This window comes from Cuculus canorus, chromosome 1 (assembly GCF_017976375.1).
Source record: "Cuculus canorus isolate bCucCan1 chromosome 1, bCucCan1.pri, whole genome shotgun sequence".
In the NCBI taxonomy this organism is placed as follows: domain Eukaryota; kingdom Metazoa; phylum Chordata; class Aves; order Cuculiformes; family Cuculidae; genus Cuculus; species Cuculus canorus.
In genome coordinates, this window is record NC_071401.1 from 150240314 (window position 1) to 150256742 (window position 16429).

A 16429-nucleotide genomic window follows, 5' to 3' on the forward strand; every position below is an offset into this window, starting at 1 on the left:
ATGGGCCCTGTTTGAATACGAAGAGTAACCAACATTCCTTACATTGAAGAGCTGGTAATCAAAATAGGCAAGACAAAGCATGAACGCACAGGGAGTATTTGTAAACCAAAGTTATTTCCTTCTCTTTTGTACTTAGCAAATGCAGCTTCAGTCTGGTCACACAGATTTTCCCACCCACCTGTCTTAACAATCTTAAGTTTCAAGAGAGCTGAAATTATCATGTTCTTGCTAGCAGAGAGACACCTTTCATGTAATTTTCTAACCACAGCCATTTGAAATGAGCCACAGAGCTTGGTTCAGAGCACAGTGACTCTGATGGATCCTTTTTACCTTGATCCCAAAATGTACTACCCATGTTGACATATCACACAGGGAACAACCTTGTTCTTGCCAGACACCTTCATGTTAATGGATAACCCAAGTGCCTTGGTGAAACACAGAAAGGAGTGTATGGTTTCTAATCAAATGACCTGATTTTTTAATAAGGGATTCTGGGAGAGAGACCTCCCCATTTATTCTGCTCTGCGCTTTGAATTAGCGTAGGACATCTCTGAAGACACCTCCAGAGCCTGGGGTCTCACAAGGACTCACAAGTCGAGAGCACTGACTCTAAAGGCTAATTGGATGCTTGTCAGAGTCAGGAAGGCCATTTTTATTTAAACAGGCATAGTAAGTTCCACAGCACTTTGCTGTTCCTGACTGATACCCTGTGGCACTATCATAACACGAGAACCTGTGAATAAACTGGGCTGTCGGGCAACTATATGTAGCGTTAGGGGAGACACCCAGAGTTCCCATATTCCCTGACTATTACAACACAGAGTATCTACAGGTGGCATTTCAGAACACATTGGAGAAAAGACAGTCCAAATAGACAAAGCAGAGACCTCAGAAGAGGGAACAGAGAAAGGGACATGGCAGTTGTCTCACAGCAAGTCCATGATAGAGATTTGCCCACAGATTCTACACCCAGAGGTGAGTTTGGTGGCAAGTCCGCACATTTGTGGTGGTGGATCTATGTTCCTACAAATGCCACACATTTCTAAGCCTAATTCCAGATGAATTCACCACATAATCTTACTTGTGTCTTCAAGTTGGGGAGTGTAAAATCAATATAACTGCAATTTAAAAAAGCAAAGTATCGGAGAAACAACGGGAAAAGTGTTGCAAAAGAAAAGCAGGGGCAGGAAGTAGTAGAAGGGGGCAAGGACACCAGAGGAAAGAAACCTGACACTAAAACCAGGTTGGGTATGACTGCTTTAGGGGATCATGCTGTCTTAGGGATGGGAGTAGATTTCTCACTAGGACCTGCTAGTGCACAGATGCAGGATGTGCTGCACAGGTAGCACACATAGTATGCTACTGATCTGCACTTGACACAGCAGGATGACACACAGGGCTGACCACACGTGTTGCTCTAGCGTGTGTCCTGTAGGTTGCCTTCTGTGCCCAGGGCTCTCCTAGCAATTCAGGGAGGCCCACACAGGAGGAATTGGAAAGAAAAAATAAACCTCCAACTTTATGCTAACTCTAGTTGTTATCTCCTGAAACAGGTGTTTAGCATCCGTAGTTATCCATTATTTGGTGTGTGGGTGGAAACTGTGACATTTCAGGAGCTCAGAGTTTAGCTTTGTTGAATCTAGAGGCCAAAGATCAAAATTAGAATCATCTGGGTGGGCTAAGGTTCAGCTTTGTCTGATGCCTGTGTCTTTCCATAACACTTGCCACCTGATCAGAGTTATGAAGCCTGTCCTCACTGTGTTCTCAGGAAGAAATGAAATGTTGCTACAGAAGTGGAAAACAATAATAGGATATTTTTAAGACTTCCCCAATATTGACGAGGGCCTCTACATTGCAACTGGAGTCAGGCAGAGGGTAGAACCTGAATTTTGTGAGGGATTTTAAGATTTTGAGAGTGGTATTTAAAAGAGGAGCATATGCTGAAAAATTTTTACGTTTTAATATAAGGAAAGTTTGGAAAAAATATCTCAAGTAATTTCAAATGTATGTTTCAACAGAGCCAGAATATGTCAAGTATTTTGTAATACCTTGTTCTATAAAAAACCCACCACTGAAAATTGAAATTAAACAAAAAAATCAAGCTTTTTTCCTCCTTAAAAATATGGAAACATGATGATTGACTCTGTATTTGTCTAAAGCAAAATTCAAAAAAATCAATATCATGAAGTGTTCTTCTTCCCAAAGGAGAACTCATAATGAAAAAAATGTTCCTGTTGAAGTTCCTCTGTACAGCTCTGTTCAGCATCAGATCAGTATTCGATGCTCTAGTGGCACTCAGTTCTTTCCCCATGGAGCCACTAGACCAAGCTGCTTTCTATATGAACATCTTCCCTTAAGTATTTCCTTACCATTTCCACCAGCTCTTTTCAAGTGGCTCAGAAAGTTGTATGTCTACTACTCTTCTAACTTCTCTCTGTTTTTTTTCCTCCCTCATTCTCCCCTTCCCACTCTCCTCCAGGAACCTTCTGCATCATTTCACTGTGCACGTGCGTGGCTGGAATCAACTTTGAGCTCTCCCGCTACCCCCGCTACCTGTACGGACTTCCCGACGACATCAGCCACGGCTATGGCTGGTCCATGTTCTGTGCGTGGGGAGGCCTGGGCCTCACTCTTATCTCTGGCTTCTTCTGCACTCTGGCCCCTTCTGTCCAACCTGTCCCCAGGACCAACTGCCCCAAATCTAGACCTGAGAATGGGACAGTGTGCTAAAACAAATAGCAAACAAATGCACACACACATATACATATATATATGTCTATGTATACCTATACATGCATATATATGTATATATAATTATATATATATAATCTCAAGTTAATGCCAGTGCCAAGATAGAGCTGAGTCCAACACGGCACTCACATCTCCACCGGACTCTATGTTGCTTCGTTCTTTCTCACAGCAATGGGAAAGCTTTTCTCTCACATGGATCTTCCATCCAACTCTTAACTTCAGCATCGTATCTTAGAGGTTGAATGAACATACAGTTGCACCTACGTACTGTCTTTTGGGAAGGGGAACAGGGGGTCTGTATGGGGTATCTGGAACCAGAATCTGTACAGGACATGGAGGGTGGGGCTGGGGGGGACAAAAAGCCTGTCCATTGGAGACAGAAGGGAAAAATGCAAACAGCAAGCAAAGGAACGAATCAAGTGTTTGAGGCACCTCGACAATGCACCTCCTCAAGGCCATTACCAGAAGCCAACCACTTTCTTTTTCTTTCTTAAAACAAAATGACAGAAGCCTACCCTGTCATTGATATTCAGTTTTGTTCAGTTTTTTTTTGAAACACAGAAAACAAAATGGACAGAACGTGTGGGGAAAAGCAGAAAAACATTTTCTCTTTGCCTGCCAAACTTTAGAGAGAAGCAAACATGTGAAAATAATAATAATAAACAAATCTAACAAAATAAAAACAGAAAACAGAAAACAAAAAAGAAGAAAACCTCCACGAGGACATCTCAGCGGACTTTCCAACAATGTGGTTTTAATCTTCCAGCTGCCTTACATCCAGGCTTAAAACTGAGGCTGAACTGCTAACATAAATGCAGCAGAAGGCCTTTCGAAAATGCTGTGATACATGTGTGTATAACTTTTTCTTCCCTCTTCTTTTATTTATTTTTTTTTAAGAAAAACAAAAATTTAAAACATTGCAATGTGATTGTCCACAAAACCATCCATGCTGTGTTTGTGGTCCAAGACTGAGGCAGTGCAACTGCAGAAGTGTGAGAAAAGCTGTCAGGTCTGAGACAGCATGTCTCCTCTGGTGGATTTCAGGATGATTTTTTGTTTTCACGAAGCATCTGAGAGTTCAGGATGGTGGATCCAAGGGAAGACCAACCAAGGAGAAGGGAGGTGGGGGATGCCCTGGCAATTGTTCTTCCCAGTTATTTGCTGGAGTGGGATTTCATCAAGTCTCTATTTTGGATGTTTCAGACATGGCAAAAGCCATTGCCAAGGAGGAAAAAGGGAGGTAATTTTTGTAAGGGAGAAGTAAGAAATGCCTCTTGTTATGTTCATATATGCCAAATAAGACCTTCCTACATCTTGTCTTCGGATACTGCCCCAGTTCACTGGACATCTCCACTATCCATCTGGGAGAACTGTGTACAGATGGAAGCAAAAGGGTCAGGTGCAGAGAACGGAGATCCATTTCCCACAAGCTCAAGCGTTGTATGATATAATTGTGAATTTGCAAATGGGACTCTCTCTTTTTTGGTCTTTCTCCTTTTCCTGCTACTCCTTTTCCCATTGTCTCCTTTTTCCTTCACTCTGCTCTTCCTGTTCTTCCGGTCATAGGTCCCAGAAGAGCTAAATGAACAGCTAAGTTTGAAGAGGTGGGTGAATATCATTAGAGGAAGCAAAACATTTTGGCTATGAGGGCAGCGGGTCCTTGCAGGGGACCAGTGGCTGAGGAGAAGATGGGGAGAAAGGGCCAATGATGTAATCAAAGGGAGTCTGAAGAGGTGATGACTGAATGCCCATGTGCAGGAGTGAGGGTACCACTGACAAATATACAGACAAAGGGAGGCAAAGCAAAGAAAAAAGGCTTCCCCGAAAGCAACCCAACCCAATGTGCTCTTAATTCAGGGACAGTAATAGCAATCCTTTCTTACATGATAGGTGCATGCCATCAGTCCTCATTAGTCAATAAAAAAATCACCCTTTGAGTCTAAAAAATCTTACCAGGAGAAGGAGGCAACTTGTTGAGACTGTGCCTGCTGCACAGAAATTAAGGCATTCGTTTCCAGCTCATGCCATTTACACAGATGACAAGAAACAGTATTTTGCTTGACTAAAAAAATCCAAACCACAAATACTTCTTATGCAACACAATTGCATAGCCAGCCATTCCCCTTCCAGTCCTGCTTCCTCTCCCTGTTACATCTTGTGATGATGTTGTTGCTTTATTAAAAATGCCCAAAAAATTAAGTTTCTAGAGGGTCTTTGGAGTAGAGTAGATTTGGGTTTCTTTCACTCTTGCTCAACTACCTAGCTTTTGCTTTCTCTAATCTACCAATTCCCCAAACACGCAATGCCAGCTGCCAAGTCAGTATGTTGCCACTGAAGTGCCACCCCTGGCAACTGAAGTTTTGTTATTTCATTCTCCATTAGATGTGACCGGAGAAAGTATTAATTTACTGATGTTGAAAATACAAGCCTTTTGAAGAAACTTCCTTCTTAAGTAGATTGGTTTATTTCTTTTCTCTTTTTTTTTTTTTTCTGGCAAGGCTTTCAAATAGAGAGGTTTGAAAAGCTTTGAAACCATTTGACTGTGCAAGTGCCTGCTAGGTAAAAAGGCTGCTGAAATACCGTTGGACAGAACAAGGAAATTAAAAACAAAAATGGATCTTGGAAAGCTAAATGAAAACTGAAGGCAGAAAAACAGTAACTGAAAACCAAAAGAAATCTATAAAAAAAAAAATGAGAATTTCTTCAAAATATGAAAAAAAAATGAGAAAACCCAATTTCTCATTAAGATATTAATGCTTTATGAAAATGAAAACTGTTTCGTTTTAACAACTTTGAATGCAAATTTTCTTTTTCCTCTGCAGTGGTGAGTGCGATAGGGAAGGTGTTTCATGTGAATACAGATACCTGGAGTGACCCAGGTAAACTAAAGGGCACAGAGGTATCTAGCTGGTGTCCACCATCAGGCCCTGTGTCATGGAAAGTGGTACGATAGCTCCTGTGGCGATGTACCCTTGCTTGCTCTGTGACGGTTCACAGCATGTATTCTTTCACAGCTACAGTTTTGACAGAGATATAGCAGTAAGATTTAAAGAAATGGAAATTATGTTGCTGTTTCGTGGATTGTCAAAGCTTTCCTTTCTTTCTGCAGCCGGCTCGAAAAATAGTTCTGCCTTGATGACCTATTCTCTGATGGTGTTAGTTTACAAGCTGTATATGAGCCTGTGTGTTTGTGTGTGGCAGTGGTGGAAGAGGATTATGATTATTTTTTATTCACAACAGAAAAGTGTTAACTTTGGATTTTTGGGCCAACTCTGCAATTTTCTGCTTGCTATACCATAGGCTCTGTAAGGTCCATGTGGCTATGAGACACTTAAAAACTATGGGAGTGAGTGTCTGAAGCAAGACGTGATCATATTATCTTAATTTCAAACTGAATCCCCAAAGAGATCGTTTGTTCAAACACCAGTTCTCTCATCTTCGCCTCAAGTAAGGGCAAAACCTCCTTGGGATATTATGAATTTTACTCCATGAGACTCACAGAACTGAGAGGAGCCCAATGCGCTTCAGAATGAATGGGGCTCACAGCCCCACGACACTTTCTGGTGGCTCAGACTTATCTTTAGAGTAGTGTTGACTCAAAAGACATTCAGATCCAAAGTTGCTGTTGTTAGTGTCTCCATCTACCCTGAGCTAAAGCACACGCACATCTGTTCTGAGTTTCTGCATTTGGGGGAGGCTTTGAAATATCTTTCTGAACAGAGATTCAAGTTTTTTGACTAGCGTGTGGTTTTCTAGTTGGAGGAGTAGTTAATTAGAAATCTGTTAACTGTGATACCATCATCAAGGGGCTTGACCCTATTCCTCACATCTGCTCTGGTGGAGAGCCTAGACATGTGCTTTCCTTGGAGCATGTTACTAATACCCTTAAATTTGGTAGCCTATTCATATGCTTAAACTTAAGAATGTGCTTCCCTGGATGATGTTCAGCTTTCTGCAGAGTCCAGCCTCTGTTCTTGTTTTCCTATCTCCCTTGGTAGATAAAGTGACACTCTTGTCCTATCCTGATGTACCAGTGGATGTTTTGTCTCCCTTTCCATGAAGTGATACTGTGGGATCTGTAGCTGGCAGGCTCTTTCCCACATGTGGCCTTGCATTTTGCGCTGCTAGGACAACATGCCTCTACGCTCCAAAGACTACAGAGGAACTTGACTGCAGCGAATGCAGATGTCATGAAATGCCAGTCCTAGGGATGCAGGATGAATGGGCTCAAACCACTGCAGTCTGCAAGCTGAGATTTTGTGTATAGTGACTCTCAGTTATTGTACTGTGAAGTTGTCCCATGATTTCGGTGAGTTAGCTACAGGGGATTGTGCTGTCCATCCCTGCGGGGGCATGGTGTGCGTGAGGGGGCTACATAGCAGGAGTCCATGTGCTCTGTATCTTATGTACTTTTATAAGACACCTTCTTCAAGCTAAAGCTGTTTGCCTGTTCAAATTCCTGACTCGTATTGGCCACCTGTATATATCAACTCTCTCTCCCTTCTCCCTCTCTGCAAACACACAACTGATCTTCCCTGATCTAAACAGTACAGCCCCTCCAGTTATATCTCTAGTTGAGCTTCTTTTTTCTTTCTTTCTACCCCAGGGATAGTTACAAGTGGATCACAGACCACCGGAGCAATTTCTTCGAAATATTGCTTTTGAAAAATTGCCATTACGTTTTAAAATGTTATTCCAGCTGCAGTAACAAATGAAAGGTAAAAAAAAAAAAAATAAACAAAAAACCAAACCAAAAACCCAAAACCCTTAGAGTCCTCTAAACAGTCCTCTAAAGAGAGATCCTCATCATCCCGGGGAGAATCATGAGAGTGCGTGTATTCTACTTCCCTGTAGATGTGAGTTACTTTTAGGTATGGTGTATTAGCTGTGTGGTTCACTGTATGTTGAATAAAACAAGGTTGGTGAGGGAGAGGACTGATATGCCAGGGGTATCTCAGATTCCTAAGCATTCCTGGAAGACTGTGTCTCCTTGGCTGTCCATTTATCCATCATGCAGCACATCTGAATCGGGCTCATTCCTGGAGCCCCACTGATAAGCAGAGCTCAGAAGAAAATCACTGTAATCTGTCCTTAATTCTTGAGTGCCAAGCTAACTGCCGGCAGCGAAATGGAGAGAAAACAATATGTTACCAAGTATAGCTTAAATAAAGACATACATTATTCAGGCTCTTTCTTCTGTGTATGTCTCTACATAGGCCTAGAAGGGCTACAGGAGTTCTCAGGCACATTCACACAAACAAATACTGCATTTCCTTGCCCCCAGGTCTTGCACTCTTTCACGGCCCACGCTGCTGTGCTCATTCAGCAACAAGGGAAGACTCAAGGTGAAAACCTGAGACAGCTCTGAACAATTGTCAGGCACCACTGAGAGACAAAGAATAAAAAGTGTGCATGAAGCACAAACAGCACGTAAACATTAGCAATGGATGAATTTCCAAGGTCAGAAACTGAGTTTCAAAAGATCCTGAAGTTTGACTGCGAACTCCAGGTCAGATCCGTAACATCTTGATTCTGACAATCTAAGCTGAAAACTCATAAAAATGGGTTTTATCTCAAAACGCATAGCCCCACTGTTTCCAGTCATAGTCAGGAATATAATGCATCAGTTCCAGAGTTTGTTGAAGTCTGTAGAAAGCTTCCCCTTGGCTCCCACGAGTTTTGGATGAGGTACCTTAGAAAATATTTTAGTACTGTCTTGGTTAACACTGAAAATTAAATGCATGCTTACATACGATATCTGACCCTTGATTTTAGAAAGTCATCAAATGTTACCTTCCCTGCCCCATCCCTAAAATTTAGAGTTTCCACCCTGTCTGCCCCACAGATACCCCAATCCCACAGCCTTCTTCAGAGCCATAGTTAGAGATTGCTACATTTTTCAAAACAAATGAAGTACTGCTGGTGCCAGAGGCCTCTGACAAGCTCTCCATTGACATCAGTGGGAGAACTGGAGCCTGGTACAATGCTGTCGATTTAATTGCAGTATGCCTTGCACATGTTTAGTAGTTAACTTAGAAAAAGAGCCTATACGGCTGCCTCAATATAGGACACAAGAGGGAAATGAAATGCTGGTCACCTCTAGTAAAGCACTCCAGAATCACAGTCAATTATCCTTCCTTGCTCAGAGAAGTCCTGCAATGAGAATAATGGAGACTGAGATAGGTTATCTCCAGGTAAAGGTGGGAGGGTATAAAAAGGTAACTTAACAGCAATTGCTGTAGGTCAAAATTGATGGGCATTGGTAGAATTACAGGAAGACAATCCAATGTTGCCTACAGCATTAGCAGCAGGAAGTGTCAGACCCTTCTAGGACTGCATTTTTATGTTTTCCCTTCAGTGATTAACACTCCTGCAGAGTGGCAGAAAGCAACTTCAAAAGTTTTTTTGCCTAGGTTATATAGACATGGCCACACTCACTCTCTTGGACATACTCACTCTCCTTGGACACACGTACATGCACTTCCCCCATGATGTGGGTGCTAGTAGCCTGTAAAAATGTGTGCTATAGAGAGAGAAAAGACACAGCAGAATGCAGCATAGTAGTTTCTTTTTTATTCTTTTATACTCAACTAAGGAGTTGCAATGCTATTCAGATGTCATCTGCGTCCACATTAGGTTGTGCATGCAGATTGCATGGAAACTAGCTGCTGAAGAGACGTGGGGAAGTATAATACAACTGGGACAAATTGAGTGTTCACCATCAAAATATATTTGGATGTTTATGAAAGAGTTACCAATGTTGTTCTTAACCCAGAGGTGCAGGGAAGGGAAGGAGATGAGACATAAATACATGTTTCTTTCTGCCTCTTTTGTCTTTGGGCAGATCTATCTAGCTGAAAGGGAGGCAGTGAACAGCTCAGGGCAGAAACATCCTGAAACACTGCAGCAAAACTCTCCAGAGTTGATCATCGGTGCTCTTCAATACAGGGTTTCTACAGAGCTGCTTCTGATCCAGCCAGTCCTGAGCTAGCCATCCTACCTCCGAAAATGCAGTTGTGTCCACAAGTCCTTACTACCTTCTAGTGCCACAGCCACTGATATTAACCACTCGTGTGTGATACTTACAGGTGTCATTTTCCGAGTGTGTAAGGCTAAGGGAAGAAACTGAAGTCCCATCAAAAGGAAAGGCTTGGTATTCACAAGCTTGGTTCTTGCAACTCACTGTTGAACCGTGCTTCTATAATATAGATGGCCTTAGTCACAAGAGAAATAATTACACAATATCACCTCCAAATCAGAAAAGTTTATGATCCCCTAGTGTAAAAATCCTGCTGTGCTGAGGCAGCACCATGGCAGGACACCACCTGAGTCTTATTTCTGTCCCCAGAAGAGGGCTTGTGTGGGCTGTTGGCAGCACAAAGACTGTGATTAATGCTGCTCTGCACAGCAAGGAGCTTTGCATCACTGTGGTCTGAGTCCTACGTGTGGCAGCAGGGTATAGGAATATCTCTGTAAAGGCAATTCCTTTCAAGTGGCCTTGTTATTTTGCCAGCTGGTTAGAAATACCCAAACAGCAACAGCGATTCTGTGGTAGATGAGAGAAAGAGTCAAGTCTTCAAAAAGCTGCATGACCTGTGGGTTTTGCCCCAGTTCCAAAGCAATCTAGACACCAAGAAGCACGAATGAGACATGGCTCAGCCTCCTGGGGCCAGCTACACAAAAAAGCCTCAGCATCCAATTCCCCTTTAGGTAGTGAATAGGAGTGAAACACTAAATGCCTTTGGTGTCTGCATAATTTTCTTTTAAAAAAGACATATATGCACCTAATTTGCTTAGGATCTTGTGACATTTTGTCTCAAGAATAGTTTTCATCCGACTAGAGCATAAGGCTGTATTTTTTTTTATCAAAGGTTATTCATTAACAATACAGATCAAAAAAAAAAAAGGGTTTGGGTAATCAGAACAATAAAATAAAAGTGCAGCCTTAGACTATTCAGTTAGAGTGTACTGAATTATTTATAACTCCTGGGCACCAACAACAATCACAGACATCTAATTTAAACTGTTACTATTTTTACTCAGCAATTTCCATCACTTAGAGTGTTTATATTCATATATTTGTTGTTTGATCTTTTGCAGGACAAAATTTTCCCTACTTACACACACAAAAATAGCCCCATGTTTGGAGACATTTGAAGATACTTTTCTGCAGTAACTTTAATTATTTTAAAGCATTTTGAGGCTTAGTATGACTGGCGTTACAACTTTCAAAGCTGTAAACTGTACCTAAAAATGGCCTTGAACTTCCAGTTCTTTCTCACTTAAATTTACCTTTGATTACAGGTCACGGAAATCAATAGGAAATTTTCTTTCTTAACAACTGTAAGACTGAGTCCTATTTATATGTGATGAGGGAATTTAGCTAAGAGGCTGTACTTCTATGTCAGCCACTTAAGGACCTTTTTCATAGATATAAGAACAGTCACTGCTAAGTCACTCCAACTTTATACCCATTGCTTTTTGTAAAACAACAATAATTATACTTGTGTGTGGCTAGAATAATGCAGTGGTAAATCTAGCCCATAAGCTGACAGACATGCACTTGTATATATGTGTATATATGTATATATATTTGTAAATTTATGAAAGGTGTCCATAGCTTCATGATTGCCTGAAATAACCTGACATTGATGTACAGAATTTCAGGCAAAGGACTGTTTCCTTTTCAAAATCCCCATTTATCTCAAATGTAAATCAAAACATTCTTTTATTTTCCCCAGGAAAATCCTCATTCTGTAATTGTGCCAGCTGAGGAGGGTTACCACACTAAAGTCAATGGCATGCACACCCACACATGTACATCCATCCAGTCATAGGACTGGGTCTCAAGGGCTTTTCTAAGGGAAAGAAATAGATTGAAAAAGCCAGAGCAGAATTTTTCTGCTCCACATTAACTCCCACAATAGGCTCAATTATCCTTTACGAAGAGGCCCTTTGCACAGATGCTGTTCTTGTGCACTAGGTGTACATTTGAGGGGCACCTCTGTGGATGAAGTCAAGCTATACTAAGGCCCGGCTTTTCTCACCCGAATTCATCCCCATGAATTAAGCACCCAACTGAGCTCTTTATGTTAACGGTCTCATCTCCTTTAGTTAACAAGAGACAGTCACTTCCAAATGGTGAACCAGTAAAAACTGTCATTTAAGTCAGCTTTAAGAGCTTCTTCTTGCTCCACAGAGTGACTGCCTATCTCGAGTGGTCTAAAGATATTAAATCCTGGTGAGATGATGAGTCAGGGACCTATTGCAGAAGAGCACCCATATGGACATCAGCCATGGCCCTGTGCTTTAGATGCATGGCCTGGCTCACCACGCAAAACACAGATGTTAATTGTCAAAGACTATTGGAGCAAAAAGAGGTGTTCACCACAGCCTCTCTGCCTCAGCTGCAGCACGACTGCAAAGGATAGGGCTTGCCCCAACCACTGTAAATTGTGTTTGAGGTGAGTACCTGATAGGCATCGATACAGACTACTGGGTGATCCCAGTGCTGGAGGTCAGAGATCCTTGGTCTGAACTCGTCACCTTTCTCTGCATTGCTGAAGCGGTTCAAAGAGGGGATCTACATCCCAAAAGTTTGAATAGCTACACTGTTCAAAGGTTGCTTTCTTGCTCTGTCCCCAAACTGGCCTGAAGAAAGTCATCTAGTTGGTAGCTATAATCAAAAAAATACCCTCCATGGTAGATTTTGGTTAGTTTAATTATTTTTTTTTCTAATGTTAATAACAGCTTTATACACAGCTTACATGGAGATTAAAGAGATTGCAATTTCATTCCTTATTGTTGGAATTACAGTTGTCCTCAGAAAAAACTAAACTGGGAGACTCAACAACAGAATGAACTGTGACTGGATTATTCAGAAAGCTGCTCAGACAGAGCTGAACGTACATTTCCATCTCATGGTGAGAGTCTCTCAGAACCAAAATCTGGATAGCAAGAAGGACCAGCAATTTAAACCAGTATAAGAACTTTGGAGCTCTTCCCTCATTTTACCTGAATAAAACAAACAAATGAAGTCAGAGGAGTGAGAGAATTAAACTGATTTCTGAAAACTTCAGGGATAAGTGAACCTTGGATGTTGTGTATGATCACTATTTATTTCTACAGCTAAATTTAAGTCAGTGACTTGACAATCCTTACCCAACCCTCAGAATAACTTTATTTTTTAAAATACTATTAAGGTTATGGCAAGAGGGACTTCAGCTGGCCTGTAGGGACCTATGGAGTAAAGATTCGATACTATGTACCAGTACTCAGGGAAAGACTAGCTTGAAAGTGGAAGATGAAACTGAGTTCCAGGGATCAAAAGTTATTTTTCAGCATGATATGACCTTGATGAAGCTGTGCTGTTTCATCCTGACATTTCTCTCCTGTTCTCCCTTTGCCTTTTTTGAGGAATCAGATCTGTATCTCTCTCTGATTTCCTCCCTCTGTGAAAGAGAGAATATAGAGATGCTTCCTGTAAAGATGTCTTCTCTAAATCCCATTCCATGCCAACTCTTGCATATGTGACTGTTTTGTCATTTAGGATGTCTGTGAAAAGAAATAAAGGCTTTAAGAGTGAACTCTGGAAACAAGGAGAAGCTCGAGAATAAATCAAATCAAAGGATGAAGCATCATTTTCTGCAAGACTTTTCAGAATGTTCCTAAGTTCTCATCATTGCCCTCCCTCCTTCCTTCTTTCTCTGTGAGAGGGATGGGGACGGGGACAGTCCTGAGATATGGGACTCTCAGAAGATGCTCTTTTAGCTATTGACTCACTGTGTCCCACAAAGGTTTTGCAGAGTTTTCCATATTTTACTGTCAAAGGAAACCTCCTTTTAAAAGATAATAGAGTCGGTGTGCAACATCACACGAGAGGAGGTTTGAAAGGGTTACTCTGTCCTGGTTTATCTTTCTTTCCTGTTCTTTACAACAGCCCTGCATGTCAAGCCATGCACAATCTCCTCTCTGCTAGGCTGACTTTGCCAAGGGTGTAGTTTGCCAAGAGGTACCTGCCTGGACCCTCATCCTCATGCTGCATTTGGATTATTCTTTTGGATAATGTTCCTCTTTCTCTTAAAAAAACCTGTTTGTCTGACCTCCTAATGAAAGCCATAACTACTCCTGTGACGCTGCAGCAGGGAGTGAATGCACAGCCTCCCAAGGGATGGCAGCAATACCTGGGCACCAGGGCAATCTTAGGGGGTAGGCAGGAGGATGGATGCAGTTACCATGGACATCTCGCATCAGAGAGCTGAAGCATCACCTTATCTTGTGAATTGCCACCGTGCTGCTCATGAGCTAGTGCAGAGCTGTGGGTCTGACTCCTCGCTGTCTCACGCTTGTGCCATCACGGACTTCTATAGAAATACAAGCAGGCATGGCAAAACTTGCCTGTGTGAAGGCACTAGCATTTTGCAACAGAGTCAGTGAGAAATTGGACTCACTAGGCTCTTCTCCATCCGCAGGATGTGTATCTCATGCAGCCATTTGCCCTTTAAGATTTCTTTTGCCACAAGTTACACTCACCCTAGCCATGTGCTATTACTCTGGCCAAATATTTTTAGAGGGTTCTTCTTCCTTGGCTCCCTCATTGATCCTCTCTTCCTTAAGGAAAAGCATCTTTTTGCTCAGAAGAAATGAAACAACTCCCATAACCTCTCTGTTCTTTGGTGATCATAAAAATTGCAGTCTCCACTGTTTCTAACTGACAGTTTAGGAGGCTTAAGATAACAACTCACTTAAATGCTCGCAAACTGAAGTATGTCAGCACTTTCCTAGGACATTCTCAAGTAAAATGATATAATTGGTACAAGATATTTGTCATGTGGATGCATCTTGGCCAGATGTTTATGTTTCCTCTAAGTGCGGTACACACGTATCAAAGCTACATTAGAAAAGACCTAGAATGCCACATTAGCTGGGCATATTTGGAGAAATGCATCAATATGTTTTGTTTATCTGGCAGATTTGCCTTCAGAAAATTTTACAAGTATGAGTCACATCAGACCTGTCTGAGGCAGGTAGGTATTATAGCCATTTTAGAGACAGGAAGCCAAAAGCCTGGGAAAAGACCTAACTTTAAAGTGGTTTGATGCCCCCTCGCAACTTCTACGGTGTGCAGATGAAGCCTTCTGTTTTCAGCACTTATGAAAATCCAGATTGTAGCTGGTTTATCCAAATGTGCAGTGGCTGTAAATATGAAAGCCTAGGACACTAGGACACTCAGGGTCCTGACTTCATCAGAGCACTGCTACAGAGCTTTGATCCAACAAAGCACATAAGCATTTGCCTAATTTCAAGCATGAACATCCCATTAATGATGCTATTGCCATGCTTTAAAGACAGGCATATGCCTAATTGCTTTGCTAGATTGGGAATTACATTAAAATATATTAAAATCTAGCATATTTTGAAAATCAAAAAAGAATGTCAGTTTCTGATTACGTTTCAGGCATTGTCAAGGATATTTGAACTAGGTATGCAGCCACTCAACCAAGTGGAGCACTTTTTAGCAAATCTGCACAGAGTTTAATGAGTTTTGGGTAGTAACAACCAGTTGTCAGAAGTAATCGAGGGCGGCACATCCTGCAAGGTTCAGAATTCTGTGCTGCTGCAAGAGGGAAAGTGTTGCCTGTAGCCATTGGTGCTAACAACATTAACAACAACTGACTATTGCATTAGGTCGTTCTGGTAAGATGTGAGTGTGGTGGCTAATTTCACAAGTAATGCGACATCTTATCAAGTGTGTTGTACTTTTCCGTATCTTCCTGTGATCTGTTGCACAAGAGGTGAACACAAGTTGTTTAAACATGAAACAAACCCAAACATCTTGTTCCGTTAATCCAAGGTGCTAATCTGCAGACACATGGGTGTTTGTGCACGTACATCAATGTTTGCAGGGCTACGGTCCTGGAGGATCATTTTAGTGGCAGTGTTGAGATCAGGGACCTAACGGTGGGAATGAACAAATCCCTGTAACTTTGAAAGACAGAAGTCGCAGAAAGCATCACAGGCCTTCGCTGAAAAACTGGCTACGTCTTACAATTTTCTTTTTGTTTTGTTTCTGTTTGGTTTTGGTTTTATCCAGATTGGCACAGAATACTGTATTTCCATTGATTAAAATCTTGTCTGGTAACTAACTAAACAACTTGTTCATGGAAAATTAAAAAAATAAATAAGTAAACTGTCAATTGTGGAATGTAAACTGATTAAACAAATAAAAAAAATCATGTTGTGTGTTTTAAGCGGTTGCCTCTGCTTGTGTCAGGAGCAGGTCTGGGCACCTGTCACCACCCCCATCCCCATCTGAAGGATGAAGGACAAAGAGCAGAACTGGAAAGTGAGTGGCATCTAAGATATGCGGTGTTGGAAGTACTCTTTAAAAAACACTAAAAATAATGATGAGACGGCTTCTGATCAGAAACACCACGCAAAACACTGCAAACACAACCAGTATCTCAGCCTGACTACTTAGGAGGAGGCTTTCTGGTCTGTCATAGAAGGGATTGATTCCTGCTGGAGCCTTGGGATCTGCATGTACTCTAATACCATTAATCCCTTTTGGAGCCACTTAATGTCTAGAAGTCTGTGATTTGATTGAAACAGAGAAAGACATAGCAGTTGTTTAGCCCTTACTTTTCCTCAGTAAATAAACAAAACCAAATACAAGACA

General features: G+C 41.6%; 1 protein-coding gene across 2 annotated transcripts in view; it reads left to right on the forward strand.

The window, feature by feature from the left end:
- TMEM178B (transmembrane protein 178B) overlaps positions 1–16429 on the forward strand; it is a 253229-nt gene that overhangs the window by 224851 nt on the left and 11949 nt on the right. The window contains exon 4 of one of the 2 annotated variants that reach the window (XM_009560539.2): positions 2480–3067. The exons of the other annotated variant lie outside the window; for it this stretch is intronic. Within the exon in view, the coding sequence (XP_009558834.1) occupies positions 2480–2730 (251 nt within the window). The 3' untranslated portion in view covers positions 2731–3067. Of the gene's footprint in view, positions 1–2479; positions 3068–16429 lie in introns of those variants that run through there. 2 annotated transcript variants of the gene reach the window in all.